This window comes from Fringilla coelebs (assembly GCF_963513975.1).
Source record: "Fringilla coelebs genome assembly, chromosome: 18".
Lineage (NCBI taxonomy): Eukaryota > Metazoa > Chordata > Aves > Passeriformes > Fringillidae > Fringilla > Fringilla coelebs.
The window spans coordinates 6200958-6221272 of record NC_140044.1 but is presented as its reverse complement, the minus strand read 5'-3'; the positions used below and the strand labels follow the sequence as shown (position 1 = coordinate 6221272).

Here is a 20315-nt window from a genome sequence, read left to right as displayed (position 1 = left end):
TTCAGCGCCACAATCAGAGAGGGGTGGGGACAGTGTGATCTCCAGTGATGTGCAGAATGGCAGAGAGGGTGGGCGGTTGGACTGTCAAACTGCCTTAATTTAATTGCAAACACATGCTGATGAGTCCCCTCCTCCTGGACCTCAGGGCTGGGAAACTTTTTTTGTCAGCTCCCTGCAGCTCAGAATTGAGGCAAATACGCTCCAGCAAACACCATGCTGATCAAACCTTCAGTTCTTGGAGGCTTTTTGTATTTTCTCCTCCTGCCTGGTTTCTCCTGCTCCTGCCCCAGCCGCTGCCTGTGCTTCAGGACTACAGTGAGATGCATGCATCTGATGTTGGAAACCATCCCTGAGATCCCACCCCAGACAAACATTCTGTGAGTAACCACTTCATTTTCCTGCCTTTCTTACCTGCATGGTCTGTAGAAAAAAAAAAAAAAAAGTCAAGGCCAAAGGCAAACTTTTTATCCTCTTTCCCCCCTGCAGAATTATCCTCAAGCCTCAAGAACTGTTTTGTGCTTTTAAAACACAAAACAGAAACTGCTGCTTCTGGCATCAGTTAATTGCTGATGGGACAATCAAGGGAATTGAAAAATTTAATGAGAGTAATTCTAAGCAAGCACTAGAAGACAGTTTTGGGGAATCAAAGGTCAAAAATGTTAAACTGAGTTTATGGAAGGAACACAGTTTGCATTTTAGAAGGCTTTGTGTATGGGTGTAGGGGAGAGAGGAAATAGAGCAGCTCAGGCTTTTGTCTCCAGTGACACAAACACTTCCCTTATATATACAACCCCATTTCAGTACTGAATTTCTAAGTACTGGTTTTCCACTTTCTACTTGAACTGTTCAAATCAAAGCTGAGGCTTACTTGGAAAGTAACAGCTGTGGTAACTCACAGATTGCTTGAGAAATAAGATGAGGGAGCTGGTGGCTGAATCCATCCAAACAGGAAAGGTGGAGGAAAAGGACAGTGAATTCTTGGAGGCTCCTTAAAGCTCTTATTGATAGGTGCAGAAGGGCACTTCCCTGTGATTCTAAACTAATCCTAAATTTAAAGGTGGCTTTAAGATGCAGTGACACGTGAGAAAATCCTTCCCTTCGTGCTACTCTTATCTGATCCCTTGTCTTGGATGACTTTTTTTTTGTAAGTAGTTGGAAAGACTTGTCAAAAATGAATCTTCATGCTCATCCTCCTTAAACTGCTGCCTGTTGCAAAACTTTTCCAGCATGAGTTTGAGCAGCTTTTCCCTTTGCTTATAACAAGCTCATTTTTATCTTCAGCTGGCACATCCGTACCAGCATTTCTCCCATGAACATCTCAGTGATATTGCTAATGCACTTTCTCTGCTGGCAGCCAGAGGAGCATGCTGTGGGCAGGATGCTGGCCTTGGACTGCTGCCATCCAGGTCTGCTTTGGAGGGTGGAGACCACAGAGGCTCTTGCATTGGTGGCCACAGGATGAGCTCTACACTTGCTACAGCTGCCAAAGCTTTCTCACTGCCTGGGCTGGTGCTGGAGGGATTATTTACAGTGTGACCCTGCTCAGTGCTTGCTCACTGGGCAGTGCTTATGTGCTCTTACAGTGACTTGCAGCATCTGACTCTTCACGCTCTTACCAACCTTTTTCTCACTCTTATTCCCCTGCATCTTGAAATATTAAAAATATTTAAAGTACCGTGACACTGATTTTAGCAAAGTAACTTGTTCCTCCTAATTTAATCCTAGATTTTATTGAGGGAAAGGTTTGTTCCATTGGCTGAACTGAGATCACTGAAGCCTAATTCCTGTTCCCTGTTTGCAATGAGGCAATGTTTGCTGTCACACTGAAGCCTGAGTTTCTATTAGAGATCATTGGAGTGCAGAGGGAGGGAAATTTACTGTGTCACTAACTCTTTCCCAGTTCTGGAATGGTGTGCTCCCTCTGGCAGCAGCACACTTCATTCTGTGCACCACCTTGAATGGGAAACTGCCTTTAAAAACATTACAGAAATAGTATAGATGTGAGATTTTTATATCTCACAATACTGCAAAGGAAGATGATTCTTCATGAGCCACTATTTTTATCTATTTATCCATTTTATCCTTTTTTACTGCTGTCTGCATAATTATGAGCAAACGACATATTGGTGATCATAGAGATAAAGAGAGATGAGCCTGGTGAGTGCTCTCTGTTGGCACATCATGGGCCTTTGTGTGGCAAGGAAAAATCCTGACTGTCTGGCTATCTGGAAGATCTAATGTATGCAAATGCATTTCCCAGCCAACATCCCATTTGTATCTGTTATAAATAGCATTTGAGTAATTAAACTTTTTTTGAATTGTGGAAGATCAAGGAATGCTTCTTAACCAAGCCCTGACTCCTCCAGCTTTTTGGTATGTTAGTGTTTCTCCTGGGAGAACCCTTGTGTCAGACTGAACATTTGGAATTATAGCAAGAATAGTCTTGATCACGGAGTTATTCTGAGCAGAAAATGTGGGATTGGGATATTTTCCACAGTTAATCTTTGGTGTGAACAGGACTGAGTCTGTGACTGCAGCTCCAAACACCGATCCCAGGCTCCAGCTCGGTTCCCTCGAAGAACAGCTGCAGTTTCCAGACGGAGTTTGCTTTGAAGTTGGGAGTTTGGGACTTTCTGACCTCCGTGACTCCGTGCCACCCTCTCTAAGAATCCTGCAAGAGTGGGGAAGTCTCCTGGCTGGCACAGGCTCTGTTTCACCACTGGCAGATGGTCCCTGGGGCTGCAGCCAGCTGGCGGCACTCGGAGCCGCCCATCGCCTTCCCTGAGCGATGCTGGGATTGGCACAGAACCAGCTCCAGGATTGATGAGCTGTTACTGGCTCCTCTTGGGCCACCATTTCCCTCTTCCCTTCCCAATCCCAGCTGGGTACAGCTGAGGATCTGGCCCAAAGTCTGGTTTTAGCAGTAGACTATTTATCTTTGGTAATGGAGACTGCTCGCTTTATCCCGAGCAGAGAATGGGATGGCAGGAGCGACTACACGTGTACAGATAAGCCATAAAAATTCATGGTGCAGAACTGCAAACGTACTTTGGCTGGTGTCTGTTCAATTGGAACACGATTATCCAGATGCGATCTGCTGGTTACTGCTGGGATTCAGGCAGTTCTTCCAGCCAGCAGCCCAAGGAAGGGAACAGCTGTGGAACATACACTCTGAAAATTTCAATAGGTCTTTAACCTTCGCAGCCATTTGTTCTGCAGTGCGACATTTAAAACAATAAACTTCGAAACGTGTGGACATGAGTAGAAGAAATCCATGGAAAGAAGTTCCCCTCTGGCTGGCAGCTAATGGATTGCAATCCAATTATCCATGGGTTATTCTTCTTTCTGCATTATGCAGGGCACATAATGAATGAGTACTGCTGGAGAAACATAGCTGAGGGCACAGGGCAGGATCCGGGATCTGAACACATGGCTGGCATGAACTGAAGGTGACCCAGTTGTTCACAGACCTGCTTGCTAATTGGGCAGTGTAAGCATGGCCAGCTGGACAAGTTTTCTTTCCCTTCCTCGTTGTGCTGCTTTTGGTCCCTGCTCAGCTCCTCTCTTCCTCCCGCAGGAGGAAGGCTGGAGTAGGACAGGGTGTAGCTCTCTTAGTCTATTAATAAGCACATTTTGAGAAGGAATTTTATACATTTGTTGGGGAAAGGTTTACTGAGCAAATGAGTTCTTGGAAATGCTGCTCAGTTTGTGGTCTCTGTCGTGTGTTTTGGGTTGAAGAAGGGATTACTCATTTCCTCTGTGTGTGATAATCTTATATACAGCCATTAAATGCACACCCACACATTTTGCATGTGCCAGGTAGAATCTCTTTCTGACTTCTTTCACTGTAGTATTTAATCCTTATTAAACCTTCTAGAGGTGACCAAAACTTTATGTTCTATTTTTAGAAGTCTCTTCATTGGCAGGAAAATGGGGAAATATATTTTCCTTCTAGAAATGTTCCAGCATCTTTTGATGGAAGCATCCTAAGTCTTGTGATTGTAGCTACCTTAAGTGTTTAAATTCTGCTTTTATTGAACTTCCCAATGCTTCAGCATCTGGTTCCCACTTGAGTATTTGTATTTTTATTGCCCTCACCACATCCCTCTCCCTGTAGGGATACCAGGACTCCTTCCTGTTCTCTTTAAGGAGAAGTCAGTATTTTTTTGGTGAAAGAATGTGTGTGTATTCTGGGTAAAAACTTTAATGGTCATGCTCATAAAAAAGTGGAAGACTGACACTTAAGCTACATGAGACTCTATATTAAAGTGTTTATTTTACTTCCTCTGAATCAGGGTCAGAACACCCTTCAGGAGGAGAGAAAGTTTTCTTCCTTTGATATATCTTGGATAAATGGTGCAAAGGAATAATGCATTAGGTTAAGAGAGTCGTGCTGCCATGAATGCCCAAGAATAGACTGAGCTGCTTTGGGTAGGATCAGACCCTCCTCTTCATCCCACTGCTAATAAATAATAACTCAAATTATCTAACATTGATGAATTCAGCATCTTTTTATGTAATATTCCTACTTGAATACATGTTCAGGACCAAAACTATGTTTTGGAGGTAATCCTTGGCCTTACCCTTCCTGGAAAGAGCTAAAGGGATGCTGGGTGGTATTTGAAATGATCCCAGCAGGAATGAGGCACCAGCAGAGCCCCCCTGCCCTGGCACTGCCTGTCAGGCATGGCATTCCCAGCAGCTCACATGGACAGAAAAAGCGAGGTCAAACCAGCTTGGTACACTGGCTGCTGGATTATGGTCCAGTTCCTGCCCCAGCTGACGCACAGGGAGCTCTTTACAAAAGCTGACTCCTGTTTGTGGGAGCTGAAATCTCAAAAAGCTGGGTTCAGGAATGCCTGTGGTAATTTTCTTAATTAAAATCTAGTGTTCCTGAATGTTCAAAATAAGCGGTGTGGCATTGCAGGAGGGAACCACAGCCTGTTCTGCAGAGTGAGGCTCCCTGCAGCTGCTCGCTCTCCACTGCTCCAGCCATGATCCCATCATTTCATTTCCTTGTATCTCCATGCTCAACATATTTTCCTTCCTCTTCACTCTTTGAACAGCCAAATCTTGATGTCTTAAGCTGGTAAGGCCCAAAATAGCCAGGACTTGGAAAATCCCCAGCCCTGAGCCTCCGCATGGTCTCCTCATCTGCCTCTCAGGGCTGGCAGGGCTCAGCTGTCCATGTAAGGGGTTCTGGGATGAAGGCTGTCATTTATTAAAGCCATTTGGGGACTCGTGTGGGACAGGGACATTCCTGAATTGGGGAGCTGATGACAGTGAGTCTGGAAGACTTCGTTTCCATCTCAGCAAGGCAGTTTTCCCTTCCTGCCAGGACTGGAGTGGCTTGGCAGGACTGGGGAACCTGCAGAGCTGACTCTGATGTTGTGCAGATAAATGTGAGGAACGAGCATCTTTCTGATAAATGTCCTGGCTCTTCCTGTATGGTGGAAACTTGTCTTGCAGGATATTTTTATAGGATGTCTTTCACACCCTCCTTTCCTTTGGAAACACTGGGAGGAACTTCAGCATCTAATCTCAGTAAAAGCACCTTTACTCTCAGTGTCATTGTTGGTGGTGATTGTGTGGCTGCCACTTTCCAACCAGTTCTGGGCAGAACTGTCAGCATCACTGCTGTGCACAGCGTTGGGAGCACAAAGGATTCTTCAATGACACAAACCCAGTAATTTCCACAGAACTGCAGTAAAACGCCTCTTGTAGCTAATTATCTGCTTAGTTAACATAGTAATACATGAGACTGTGAAAGCCTAAATAGATTAAACAGAAGTGGAAGTTTATTGTAAAAGCCATTGATTGCTTTATGTGCTAATCACTGATAATTATTTAACAGAAGGCTTGCAGGGATGATTGTTCTGATAGCAGCTGAGAGGCTCAGACCGTGTAATTCTGTAAAGATCCATTTCCCCATCCCTGTGCAAATTCTGGCATTCTTTGTAGTCTCTGTCAACAATTCCCAAATTCAGAAAAGGTGACTCATTTCCACAGCAGATCCTGAATTATCCACATATTCCAGGTCACTTTCCTGTCAGAGCATGAGGGCTTGGTGAGATTTTGAGCCAGTCAAACTGGTGTTGTCCAGAGGGATCTGTGTTGGGTGATGCTGCTGTCCCAGCCCTCCTCTCTGTGTGAAGAGGATCCAGAATCCTTTGGCAGCAGCTGTTCCTCCTGGGAAGGTACTTTGTAATCCCAGACTGCCATCCTAGAAATCATGGGGGAGAATTAAGTCATGAGGGATTATTTTTCCCCCCCATTTTTCAAATTCCCAGGTGGAAAGAAGTGGGCAGGAGGGAGGGAGCCCAGCCGCTGTGGCGTGGGGCAGCTGGGAGCAGCTGCCCTGGGAGGGGCTCCGTGGTGAGTCCCTGTGAAAAGCACATTTGTTCCTGAGCAGAAACGTGAATTTCCAGAGTGAGTGCCCTGGGAATAGAGAGGAACAAGTGTTTCTGTGGGAGAGGAGTCAAGCTCTGTGGGGAATGTTCTCAGTCAAACACAGGCAAGCCAGGGATTCCCAGTGCAGCCCTTCACTGCTGGCACTGCTTTAGGCTGAGGCAAGGTCTGGAGTGAAAAGGCCAAGGATGAGCCAAAGTATTGGGGTTTTTATATGGTAAAGAGGAATATGCAGGTTCCTCTGCATGCCCAGGGACATTCTTTGCTGTGCAGGGACATCAACACTGGTACCTTTTAATGCTGTCTGGGGTACAGGGAGCAGAATAGCCTGGTCCATGCTCCAGGGCAGGATCCACCTACCTAAACCACGTGTGGCTAATGCCTGTCTCACCTGAAGTGCACTGGGTGTTTTATGAGCCTTGCTGATAGAGATATTTTAAAAAACCCTGAATCTGCAGTTTCAGTCAGTGACTATTTGCCCTTTCTATTTGTAGCAATTTCCTGCCATAGTTATTTTATCTATGGTTAAATAAGCAATTTCAGTTCTTTTCATTGTCATGTTTTCTAGACTTCATGTCATTCCCATTGCTTTATTTTGGATTCTGTCCAGTTATTTCACATCATTCCTTGAAATGAAGTGCTCAGAGAAGGGATGCAGTGTTTCTGTTCCATTTTTTGTCTGTGGGGAAAGCTGTTGCCCTTGTGATGGAGAGCAAACCAAAAAGGACTTGCCAAAGGACTGAAAGACAGCTGAGGTCCAGAGAATCATCTAAAGGCCTTACCTGGAACAGAAAACAGAAGAAAAAAATTAAAATAGTTCATTAAAACAATGAGCTAAGCTTTATTACATGCTCCTTGGGAGTGGTGTAGTTCAAAAAGCACTCTTGTGTGGTTTAAAGGACTGCAGTTATCTTCAATCATTAAAACACTCAGAGCTTTTTGTCCCCACCTGCAGCCTGTGACCTGAAGTTGGATGTTCCATTTCACTGCCTGCTGCCCTCCCTGAGCATGGCCAGCTCCGGCCCTGACCCCTGTGTTCTCCTCCCATCTATTTGTAATGTTCCCTATTCCCTGCAGCCTGCACTAATTCCAGAGCCCTTTGCCACCCCCAGGGCAGTGGGGTGGGTGTTGGTGCACTGCAGGCTGTGAATCAAGTTTGCATTTCTTCACCTTTTCTCCTGGTCTGGTCTTTCCTGGTTTCCTTTTGAAGAGGCTGTGGAGAAGAGGCAGCACGCTGTGCTCTCACTCTGCCAGGGTTTAATTGTGTTTGGCTTCACGGTGGCAGCCACTGCCGGGAAAAATCCATAAAGATACCCTCAAATTCACATTGTCAGGGAAGAAAGAGATAGAACTCCCTCTGAGAAGAAGGGCAAGAAATGCACATTTGAAGCAATGCAAGTTAAGCCCAACATTTTCTGCCTAAAAAGTAAGAAAATTTATTATGAATTTTTTAACATAGAACGACTACATTTTGCAAACTACTTTTTTGCTCCTAAAGAAAATGCCCTTAAAAGGCTGCCTTAACATGAAAAAAATAGCTGTGTGTTCCCTAAATGTGATAGATCAAGCAGTGCAGGAGAAAAAAAAAAATCCACTTCAGTGTGTGCTTTGGACAGAAACTTGCAGCAATCCCCATTTGTCAGCTTCTGTGATTTGTTATAATACACTGGGCCATGCAAGGTGCCAAATCAATGCTCCACGTTCCCTATAGATGTGTTTATCCTTGGTTAACCAGGTTAAACCACTTAGCTCTTATTTCATTATCCCATTAGCAATCCAAACCCCATGGTTTTGGGTTCCAAGCTGATGTAGTTCCATGGGCAGCCCTTGAAATTTGCCAGAATCCCCTGGACTCCAGTAATTCTAATTGCAGCTGGCACAGATCTGAAGTGCAGGCAGAGATAAGCTGTTGTAAGTCTTGGAGCATTGCAGAGCAAAATGGGAAATTCTTATTATATGAGGTTATTTGAGCAGATTTAACCATAGTAGGGCAAAGATAGTTTTAGCAGGGAGCTAAATTATGGATCCATGTGATGATGTGTGTTCCTCTACAAATCAGGATGAGATGCAAGAGTAATTGCATGTGAGCTTGGGGTGTTTTGCTGCAGACCCTTTTCTGGTGCTCATGGGAATGATCCCTTGAGTCCTTTTAGTGTCTGGTTTTCTGTGAAATTAGAATAAAGAATTTTATCACTAAAGGCTTCTCCCAGCTTTTGCCTTACGTTGCAGACAAGAGCAGACCCCAAACGTTGTCCCCACTCCTTCTCCACTCCCCTCCCTGGTCTAATGACTTGTTTATATCCTCTGCTTTTAGTGATTTACGCTTCAACCACATCAAGGAGATACAGCCTGGAGCCTTCAGAAGACTGAAGAACCTCAACACGCTGTAAGTTGCACTCCAAGGAGATCCATTTATTACTTGTGTTAGTACTGTCCCCTATAATGGCTTAAAAGTGGCCTTGGGCTTTTATTTATTTCAGTCAAATTGTGCATATCCAGACAAAGTTTTAAAATTCCCTCTGTTCCGCCCTGTCTCATGTTTCTTTCTTTAAAAAATGTGGTGTTTAATAACTTTCATTTTTCACCAGTAACCTCTCTGCTTAAAAATAACATATGATGTGCTCTAGCACTGCCTGAAGATATTAGAGCAGGTATGGACTTGGAGGAGCCCATAAAGGGATGAAGACAGTGGAGGGGTGGATTAAAATCATCTTCCTCTCTATGGCCTCCTCTAACTCATGAACCACATCAGTTGCTCTGTGTGAGTTCCACTGAGCCTCCTTCAAATGCCATCTTTCCCTTTGCCCTAAAAGAGGTGCCTACATTACCCTGCTCCAGGTGGGAATGGGGGTGGAATGCTGCCCCTCCAGCCTTGTATCACTGCACACACGGCTGCGCTAACCAGCTTCTCACTCTTCCCAAAGGAAATCCTGGGATTCTCTGCTCCTTCTGGCTGCTGCAGGGCTGAGGGCTTGGAGACACATCTGAGTGCATCTGCACCCCGTGGCCAAGGAGCTGCAAGCACACCAGCTCCCAAATCAGAACCAGAAGCTGTGTCAGCACAGCACGGTGCTGGATGGGGTGTTGGGACTCAGATCTCATTACTCGAGCTGTGACATGGTGCTAACAGCCCTAGGATTTCCAGGTCCAAGCTGAAATTCCTCAGTGAGGCAGAGCAGTTCCTTTGGGAACCTGACAGATGTTCATACATTCATGATCCCAAATGGTGACAGAAGTTCAGGTTGTTTTTTTCTCTCTGGCCTTGAGCATTCTGAAGTCCCTGATCCTGTGAAGGCGGCAGAGCTGAAGGAAGGCAAACCTGGGCAATAAGGAATTCAGCCAACACTGAGTAGCTGTAGGAAATGTGGGATTACAGCAGGACTTTATTACTGAGACCTGCTGAAGTGTTATCTTTGAAAATTCAGCGTTTGCCAAAGATCCTTGCACTGTCTGTGGGGCTGAGTGGCCGAGCCACGAGTGCAGGATGCTCCAGGGTACCCTGGCTCTGGCCCAGCACAGGTGCTCATCAGGTGGGCTGGTCAAAAACTTTACTGCCACTGATGCTGTTCATCCAGAACAGTCCAGGTTAGTCTCTCAAACAGCACTGTGTGGTATTTAGTTGCCAAAAATAATAGGGAACAAAGGATGCTTTGGATGGGTTTCTGTAATTTGAGATAGGCTCAGATACAGTGAGAAACGAGAGAACACTATCTAGAGAGATAATAGAGTCCAAATCTGTAGGGTTTTGTCTTATCAGCAAGCTCTGCTGAGGCCTCTTGATCTCCAGCCCTGCTCTTCCACCCCTGGAGCTCTCCTGAGCGAGGAAACAAAGGGTTCCAGATGATGTCATCTCAGTGTGCTGCAGGCAGATGTTTGGCAGCAGCTCCCAGGACCACCGGGCGAGTTTCAGCAGAGCCCTGGGGAAAAGGAGGATGCTGGCAGGGCTTCACTGGGACAGAGGCTCCACCCAGCCTGCTGAGCTTTGTAAGGGACCCAATTCCTGCCCTGCCAGCTCCTTGGCCTGGGCAGGTCTCTGACACCTGCAGGACTTTTGCTTCTGTCTTCTGACTCCTCCACTCTGTGCAGAATAGATACAGATAGAGCCTGGCTGAGGGGAAGGACCTGTCTCTCTCTAGCACCTGTTTGTGCTCCACAAATGCCTCCAGTTCTTTTTCCTTTCTGTCTCCACACTCTCCTGGACCCCAAGGACAGAAAGTCCATGAAGAGATGCTGGAGGGGATAGGCAGGAATGCACCCCTGGCATCCCTGAGCTCGTGATTTGGGCTGCCAGGGCAGTGAGAACAGTGTGTTCTCACAGGGGGTGGGCAGACACTCCTGTTTTCCCTAAGCAGTGTCCTATGGCCATTGTCAGAGCTGGAATGCTGCACCAGGTGAAACACTGCTCTAACAAAATACTGCATTTTTATATGTGGATTCTGAAAATCAGCCTGATTTGCCAAGGCAACCTTTCCATTTAGATAGTACTTCTTGTGCTTAGCTGTATTTCCTGGTCTGGCCAGCAGACTGGAGCACTCAGTTACTCTCACACTTGTAGTAAACTCCCACGGCTGAAGAGTTTGATAACTGACTGAGAGAACAGTGGAAATTTCTCTCCAGGAACTTTGGTTTGTCCAATTCCCACATCAAAACTGACAAGAACTGAAGAATTTGCTGCTGTTTCTTAGATGGTAAATTTTGCCTGAGGACTTCGATAGCTTTTCAAGTGATAAAGAGAATAAATCCTTTAAAATCCCTGAGAGACTTCCTGGGAGAATTTGTCCAGAAAATTTGAAGTGAGAGGTTTGGAGGATAAAATAGCTCAGGTTCCACTTGCAGAGCTCTGAGCTTGCAGCTTCCTGACATTGAATTTAAATAAATCTTCCATAAGCAAATAAATGTTTTTAAAAGAGCTTTTCCCACTAATGGCAGAGGAAGAGCAACAGATTCTGGTGAAGCTTCTGTTCTCCATCTCCTTTAGGGCAGGGTGGCTGTTCTGTGTCCAAGTCTGACAGTTTATAAACCACCCTGCAAAGGAAACCTTTGTAGCCTGTGTTGGATGCAGGGAAATGGGTTGAGAGCCTGACAGGAGAGGAGCCTATGTGGATGTCCAGTGGGGCTGTTCAACAGTTCAGACCCTCCCCTCTGCTTTCCTCTGATGTGGGAGATTTGATAAATCACAGAGCACTACTTTAGCATTAAAAACAGGAGCTTTGTTTGTGGAAGAGTCACAGTCCCTCTTTGCTTCCTGCTGGGCACTCCTGGGGCAGCACCGCAAGTTATCCTAAATCCTGCCCCACTGGGAGCTTCCTGTGTGCAGGTGGAGAAGTTCTCTTGGGCTGAACATCTCAGAGAGTTATAAGTTTTCCTTGTCCCCTCCTACTGGCTCTGCCCTGTTCCCATCTGTGCAGATGGTGCTGGGTATTTTTAAACTCTTAATATTTCCCCTTGGTACAAAAAAAAAAAAAAAAAAAAAAAAGTAGCAGGGAGAGTGAGGCAAAACCCCTGTTGGATGCCATCCCCAGCTCCCCAGGTCCAGGACAGCTGTTCTGCTGCAGTTTGCCATCACTTGCTGCATGGCTGAAGCCAACATTAGCTCAGAGCAGGTGCTGGGCTGTGGGAGAGAGAGGAAACGCTGTGAGCCCATGGTGAGGCACAGCCTTTCCCTGCTTTCCAGTTTTTGCTCCTTTAGGTCATTTCTGGGTGGGGATGGATGAGGACACCCCTGTGATTCCCACAGGAGTCACTGCCCTGTCAACCCCTTTGGTTCCCTGCTGTGTTTTCCAACCACAGCCAAAGGGTTGCTGCTCCCTGGGTCTCTCCAGCAGCACCCACAGAAATGTCCAAGCCAGGGACCAAAGTTTCTTTACATCCCCAGTGTGTATTTTGGTATTCCTGAGGCAAGAGCACCCTGGAGAACAGGGACTCTGTGGAGACCACATTGTGCCTCTGCCTGGCCCTTTGCCCTGTCACTGCTCACATCATGGTTCTCTTTCTGCTCAGGGGAGAGCAAAACACTTCTGGTGAGTCCTGCAGCTCTGCTTTAGGTGCTGCTGGTGAAGAGCCTCAGAGTGAACAGAGCAGCAATGTGGAGTTTCTGTCTTTTACTCTCTAGTAACTCCTGAGAGAATGTGCTCCTGCCAGCAAGGAGGGGATGTCAGAGCCTGCTTGGATCTCAGAATAAAACTTTCTCCCTTAAATGTGGGAAATAACGCTTCCAGATCATTCTGTCAACAAGGGGGAATGTGTGGTTGAACATAAAACTCAATTTTTCTCCCCCTCTAAATACACTATGTGATGATTTCTATTAATGGTAAAAATGAGGGAAAAAATAGCTGTTTTGTCACAATGACTGTAGCATGTGGATTGTCGAATGAAAGGAGGAAAGAGAACATGGTTTGAGTCTGAATTCTGTGCTGTCACATCATTTAATACATTCTTCAAAACAGAAAACCTCTCATTTCATGGAACTTAAGCCTGTGCCTGGAAACCTAGAGAGAGGGTGGGGAAGGAGAAAGGAGAGGCAGTCAGCACATAAAACCTGGAGGAAAGAGAATATAAAACGTTCTCTTGGTGAATCTGTGCCAAATCTCATGGTGCTCGTATATCTCAAACATCCCAGAAGAGTCTGGCAGGAATAAAACCTGTGTGATTGAGTTCTCCTACTCATGTGGAGCTCAGTTCATGGGGCATGAAGAGGAATGCTCCATCCTATTGCCAGGAAATTTACTTCTGATACTTCTAATTTAGCCAGTTTTGCTACAGGGTGTGGCTAAGATAATGAGAGAGATAATGATCTGCCCAGCCTCTGTCTGCCAGAGCATTAATTCCCAGCAGATCTGGGTCCCAGCTTTCAGCCCTCTCAGGGTAGCAGCAATTTGGGCATTTTTGCTATGGATGGCAGCTGGGACCAACAGCCAGGCCATGCCAGGATTTGGCACACTCCTCTGCCTGGGTGAATTGCACAGGAGCCAAGGAGCAGGCAGCTGTGCAGGAGCCATCCAAACCCTTTCTAGGAGCCAGCTGTGCTGCCTTGTCCGTGGATTTCTCTGAAAGCAGCATTTTGGAATAAGTGGGCTATTATGGACTTCAGCATTATCTCACTTTCCAGTGTTTTCCAGGACTTATCCTTCCTTTACAATGGGGAATCCTGAGACAGGAAGCAGAGATGGCTTCTTCCAGGCACTTTTTATTCTTAAATCAGGCGATGAACAAATTTCTGAGTATCAGACGATGAGATAAGAGCCCTGTGTGCTGCTTGCCATCTGAACTTCCAGGATCCATCTTATTTGGCTGGCTCAGTGATTACACTCCCTTGAACTGTACAAAATAGCCAAGACAACAAAACACACTGGGATAATGCTTTTAAATAGCCCCAAAACACAGCCAGACAACATAATGGAATTTGAAATCCCAGTGGAGATCAGTCCTGGTCTGAACTCTGAGCATGAATGATAACAATCAGCAAAGGGCTCCAGCCTGTGCTGCTGCATGGGGCTGCTCGGGCTGTTGGTGTGACCGTGCTCACCTGGTCACTGCCACCTGTCCCCTGGGAGGCAAAGGGCCAGTGCCAGGTGTGTGCCAGGTGTGTGCCAGCTGTGTGCCAGGTGTGTGCCAGGTGCTCACATCCGTGGGAGTGAGGTCGGTGCTGGCAGCCCACCGTGTGCTCAGAAGTGGGGCCAAGGCTCAGATAACAAAGCAGGAGCTGCCTTGTCCTGCCCTGGCCAGAGATGAAAGCTGGCCAGGGGCAGGGAGGGAAGCAGGGCTGGTGCCTGGGTTGTCTTTGTCCTGCGGGCAAATAGACAAAAGCCCGGTCCCACACTGCCCTCAGGCAGTCATTTCCAGCCCTTGGGTGTTCAGTCATCAAATAAACTTTTGGGTTGATGCTCAGGGACTGTATTTCCACTCAGCATAGCTGGCTGTCAAAGTGGGATCGTGTGTTCCAAGGACTTGACATCATTTTTGCATCCTTCAGAGTGAGCCTGTTGAGCTGTTTGAGCTCAGCTGTGTGTGTGGAGCCATTGCTTCCAGCTGTGCAGGAGCTTCCCAGCCTTCTCTGCCTTACCCTCTTCAGGCTGTGCCCAGCCCTGGGATGTGCAGCCTGGCAGTGGCACCCACACCTGGGGTGTCAGGGGGACAGCTAACCCAGGGAGGATGGGCAAATCCAGGGTAATCAGGTTTTTCTCAACCCCTCATTGCCTGACTTACAAAGTTGTTTGCTCTTGAGTTTCTCACATGCTTTTTCTGGCCCTCAGTGTAATTCTCCACCTGAGAAAAAGCTGGGGTGGCTCAGCTGCCTGGAGAAAACTTGTGAAGCTGCCATCACATGTGTGTGTGCTTCTGACATCTTCTATCTCTTCTGTCAACATTGAGGTGTCTGATTTCACCTTCATCTTCTTTTCCAACAAGTTTTTTTACCCTTTCTCCCCATCTCTTTGTCTTTTCTCTCCATCCCTTACCTGCACAAACTCGTTTTGGCCATGAAAAGACCTTGGCTTGTAATGACAGAGGCTTGGCTGCTCTTTTTTGTCCAGAAAAGCAGGGCAAAGATTGGGTTTTGCTGCAGGGAAAGTTTTCTCACTTGCCTGCTGGCAGGTTGTTCCTGAGGAGCAGAGCTATGGCAAAAATCAACTTGTGAAATGCACATCCAGTACATGTGTTTAATGTGACCCAACACAGTAAGGTCTGACTGCTTGCACAGAAATTGCTGCTTTTCCTACAACACCTGAAAAAGAAATCTTTGCAGCACTGGGTCCCATATATTCCTTCTCTGCCCACAACTCCATTTAGGAATTTTAAAAATGAGTGGTGGCTGGTGAAATCCTTGCTTTGGGCTATCCAGCACTAAAAACTCCACCAGCTCTGAGCTTTGCCAGACCTGCACCTCGGTGGGAGCCGCAGCGAGAGACCCGCGGGAGTGCGGCCGGGCAGCCACCAGGAGCAGCTCAACTTTGTGTGTTGGGAGCTATTTATAAGTGATTTATTGTGCTTTCTCCGTGCTGGGCTTGGCAGGGGTGCAGCAGAGCTCTGCAGGGCTCAGCTGTGTGGTTCCCCTGCTGCACAGCGTGGCTCTTGCAGAGCTGGGCTGTTTCTGGCCACTGGCACCGGTTGCACACACAGCCATGGCAACTGCACACACCAGTGTCACACAGCTCCCCAGTGCCACGTGGCCCAGAGGTTTTGGATTAAAATCTGGCACACAGCTCCTGAGATCGAAAGAGGTTGTCTCTGAGCAGCCTCAGGAGTCAAAGTTGAATTTATTTCTTTCTCATTTGCGAGTATCAGTTACAAAGTGATTAGAGCAAAGCTCTAATTAGCGTTTTGTGGCTCCTATAGCTCCACTGGGAACTGGTGTTTTACACTGCATTTGTACTTCTGAAAACTGGCTCTGCAGTCCCCTGCTCCCTTGTTCAACACAACCTGGCACCTCCAAAACCCATTGTGGTTGTACAAGAGTGGCAGCAATGATTTAATGTCTTATTCCCCACTGCTTCTTTCTGCCTGTCTCCCATCCCCTCATCCCTTTCCTGGATGAAACTGTCACTTTGGGATGAAAACTGTGGAAAAAGGTAAGGAAAATACTTTGAACACTGCAATATTGGAAGTACTTGGCCCCTCTGGATGAGAAACCTTCTCACTGCCTTGGCTGGTGTGAGGACCCAAACTCTGACTTGCTAACCCCATTAAATCTTAAATTCTGTGACACCTGGGCTCAGAATTTTTCAGTGGGCATCCAAGAACAGAAATGCCACAAATCTCACACATGCTGACTTCACCAGCTGTGTTTTTCTTTCTTATTTTCAACAGGCTGCTGAACAATAACCAGATAAAACAAATAGTGAGAAGATCCTTTGAAGATCTGGAGAACCTGAAATACCTGTGAGTTGGTAATTTCTTAACCTCTTTAAAACCTAACAACCCACTTTTAATATTTGCCAGTCAAGGATGTACTGTGTGTGTTTGGAGTTGAGTGTCAGGGGTATAAAACACTGCCCTTGAACCCAGGCAGCAAGTTCTGCTTTGGTTTGAGGGTCACTGCTGTTGCCTGTGACTTTTTTTGAACACAACTGCTGATCAGTTCCCCTAATGCTGTTTCCTTTCTCTCCTTTTCAAAGCTACCTTTACAAAAATGAAATCCAGAGCATCCAGCAACATGCCTTCCACGGGCTCCATTCCCTGGAGCAGCTGTAAGTACAGATGAGCCTTGTTTGCATGCTGTGCTGCCTGGCTTGGAGAGCAGCAGGCACTTAGCAAAGGATGAAGCTTCTGCTCTTTTCTCATCCACATTTGCCAGACTACACTGGGTTCATTTCAAAACAGCTGTTCTGAGGATTGGTTTTGGTTAGTTAGTGCTGAGCTCTCTTCCTATGGATGTTCCATATGTTTCCTCCTGCCCCCAAACCTCTGGAGCATAGGAAGAACCCAGCTGTGCTTCTGATGGCTTTTATTTCCAAGGGCCTTATGAAGGAGGAGAGAGGGGTGTGCAGGAGGGCTGGGAGCAGAAGGCTCTGCTGGGTTTGTGTCTGGGGATTCCTCTTTACTTAAACTGAGGGTGCTGGTTGATTTTCTCACTCATCCAAAGCTCTGCTGGGAATGGATGGTTGAAGTACAAGCTGAGAGCTGGGGCAGCCAAGTATCCCTGGGAGCTACCAGGGTGGTGGTGCTCCCATGCTGCAAAGCCTCTGGAAATTGCCGTGGGGGAAGGTGATGGATCCAAACAAACGCAGTCATGACCTTCCCTCGAGCTGCGTGGCACTCTGTGCTGAATCTGGGCTGGAGGAGCCCCGTGTGCTTTCCTGGCAGCTGGAGTCCATCACTCCAACAGGCCCCATTTGCTCCCCTCTGTGTGGGGCAAAACTCTGCTGGTTTTGGTTTTTGACTCAGTGCACCACTGTCGAGGTGAGATGGGCAGACTGAGGTCTGACTCTTCTGAAGTGCCTTCCTAAACTGGGACTGGATTTTTCTTCTTTGGGACTGGTGGAGAGAGTGTGAGCTTGGATATTTGAATCACAGATACATGGAATGGTTTGGCTTGGAAGAGATCTTAGAGCTCATTTCGTTCCAATACCTTGCCATGGGCAGGGACACCTTCCACTATCCCAGGCTGCTCCCAGCCCCATCCAACCTGGCCTTGGACACTTCCAGGGATGGAGCAGCCACAGCTTCTCTGAGCACCCTGTGCCAGGGCCCCTCCACCCTCACAGGGAACAATTCCTTCCTAAGGATTTATTTTTCCTAAATAATTTAAATATAGGAATTACTCGTATCGTTGGGGAGCAGGGACCAAAGGTGAAACTGGTCTAATTCCTGAATTGTTCCCAGCTGCAACATTTATAGGGCTGGAATGTGACCAAGGACTTTGCTGTAAAAGGAATAGGATCCAGCTTGTTCTCCAGGTTGACAGCACAAGAGGACAGAGCATAACTGGAAGTTTCAGGCAATCCTAACAAGAGGTGTGCCACCAAGCCTGTGTACATTGTGGTTTTTCATCAGCCAACTCAGCAAGGATGCCTGGGAGAAAATTTAGGAAGCTGGAACTGGCTCTAAGCTGAGCTTAGAGAGCTGATGCTGCCCACAGGGATATTTCAGCAGTGAGTGTTCCAGACTTGATGTCACGAATAAAAGAAAAAAAACCAAAACCAACAAACCCACAAAACCAACAAACAACCCGCTGAAAGCCCCATCTGTTTTCAATCCCAGGCAGGCTTAACTCCAGAAGAAATAGCTTTGCTCAAATCCTACCCCATTTTCCTGTCCCCACAAGCCAGCTTTTCAAGAAAAAGAATAACCCAAGTGATGGACAGGATCAGATGCTTTCCTCAAGGTCCAAAGCAGTCTCAGCAGGCATCTGAGAGTGATTAGAGCACGTCCCCGTCTTCCCCACTGTGACCCTCCAGTGCAGAATCTGAGTCACCCTCTCTGATACTGGACCATTTATCATGAATCCTTCCATTACAAATCAAGCAGCCATGCAGAGGCTTAGGCAATTATTTCTCAATGCAGTCAGCTACAATAGCAGAATGAGTATTTGTAGATCTGTGATTAATCTGCATCTGCTGTGAAATTTGTGCCTGTGTAAAATAAAGGGGAATAGTTTAGGCAATTTGGGGACTGTAAAATCTCCATCTAGAGATCAGGAATGTGCCAGTTGTGCTGGGGAATGTCACAGCTCATGGCAACAGGGAGGCTCAGGTATTGTGGGGAGTTGCTCTGCAGCCACCACATTTCTTCTTGATGGCAAGGGGTGACCTGGGACAGGCAGGAGGTCCCCTCGGCCTCTGGAGTGGCAGGTCACACTTTGGATTTCAGTGGAACTAAAAATATTAGTCTGTATTAGCAGAAAAGCCATGTTGGCTACTGTGTTTGCCTGTGGAAACTGGGGACATGAACATGGATTCTGGCTTCTCCACACCTGCCCTGAGATGAGTGGTGACCACCTGGGGGGCACTGTTTGGTTGATCTGGGAAGATCTTCTGTCTCTTAAATTCAATCTGTGTGTGATTTCTGTTACAGGTACCTGCATTTCAACAACCTGGAAAGTCTGGAGCTGGAGACTTTTAGTGACCTGCCTAAACTTGAAAGGCTGTGAGTAAAGATGGGATATTTCTTGGGACTAAGAGGGTGAGGAGAAGGGGAAAACCCCCTTTTTTTAGTGTAGCAGTTTTGCTAGCATGGAGTGTGATATCCAAAATGCAAAAAGAAACTTCTTTAAAGAAAGAGATTTTACATAATTGCTGAGGGGGAGGGTGACTGAGGATGTGAAGGGAATTTCCCATTTTATGTTATGTTCAGGTTTCCATCTAAATGGGACTAAATCTGCAAAAAGTCCTACAGCTGGTCAAGCCAAGTGAAATTTTACTCTGAGCATAAGGTCAGCAACGTTAGTCACTGTTGGGCAGAGTGAGCTAAAAAAGGGGGTGGAAAAGGGATAAAGTCAGAATAAAGTCTAACAAGAAAAACACACATCCTCCTTGAAAGCAGTAAGGAAATGGAGTCTCCTGCTCCCCAGGATTGCTTCTAGCAGTAATGGAGCCACCAGCACAACAGTCCATGTGTGGTTCCCACTCCATGGAGAAACCAGCAGACTTTTCTGGGCTCTGTGGAAATGTGCCTTATATCTATACATGCCAAAGAAATAAAACTGCGGGATCCCACACCCTTAGGAAAATTCAGACCTGGATCAGGACATGGCTGATCTCAGTCACTGTACTAGATCCAACAAAAATTCTGCATTTAAATTTTAAAGGAAGGTTTTTCAGCCTCCAAGCTGGGCAACCAGGCTGGACTCCGGTGCACACGTGTGTGTGCAGACATTTGCACTCGAGCTGTGCTGCTTTTGTGTTCTCTCCTGTTCCAACACCTACTACAATTGCTTCATCTCTTTTATCAATGGTCTCCTATGAGTTTTAGATGTAACCAACACAAGTAAATTCCCCCACCATTATGGGAATGGGGAGTTAATGATCCCCTCTTGGTCCCCACTAATATTGTGCATTTTAGCACAATCAGCATTTCTCCCGAAGAACTGGAGAGTTTTGTGTGTGTGCTGAGACTCTGGAAGTGAGAATTTGCCTCAGTTTTGTTCAGAGATAAGCCCAGTTTAGGTGGCTGTTGTCTGAATTAGATTTGCTCATGGATTTGGGTTAATAACTACATGGAGTCTAAGGCAGGAGCTGTCTAACACCAATGGCTGCCCTTGTGGAATTGCACAGGGGAAGGAAAAGATCCCTTCTAAACTGGAGCTGAGCCAGGCCCAGAAGACAGAGGGTGGGTCCAGTCTGAGGGGATTTTGTGGGAAGGGTCCAGTGCAAACCTGTTCCATCCCATCCTGAGTCACCCTTTCCAGCCCACACCCGCTCCGGCCTTTGGCGCGTTACGTCACACCCACCAAGGGATGAAATCCCTCCAGC

General features: G+C 46.7%; 1 protein-coding gene across 1 annotated transcript in view; it reads left to right on the top strand.

Annotated features, from left to right (window-relative positions):
• Nucleotides 1-213: 213 nt before the first annotated feature.
• Nucleotides 214-20315, top strand: part of LOC311160775 (peroxidasin homolog) — a gene marked incomplete at both ends in the record, with an annotated part of 40016 nt that continues 19914 nt past the window's right edge. Inside the window, 5 exons of the mRNA XM_084217841.1 lie at nucleotides 214-377; nucleotides 8723-8794; nucleotides 16213-16284; nucleotides 16521-16592; nucleotides 18919-18990. Of these exons, the coding sequence (XP_084073967.1) occupies nucleotides 214-377; nucleotides 8723-8794; nucleotides 16213-16284; nucleotides 16521-16592; nucleotides 18919-18990 (452 nt within the window). The remainder of the gene's footprint in view (nucleotides 378-8722; nucleotides 8795-16212; nucleotides 16285-16520; nucleotides 16593-18918; nucleotides 18991-20315) is intronic.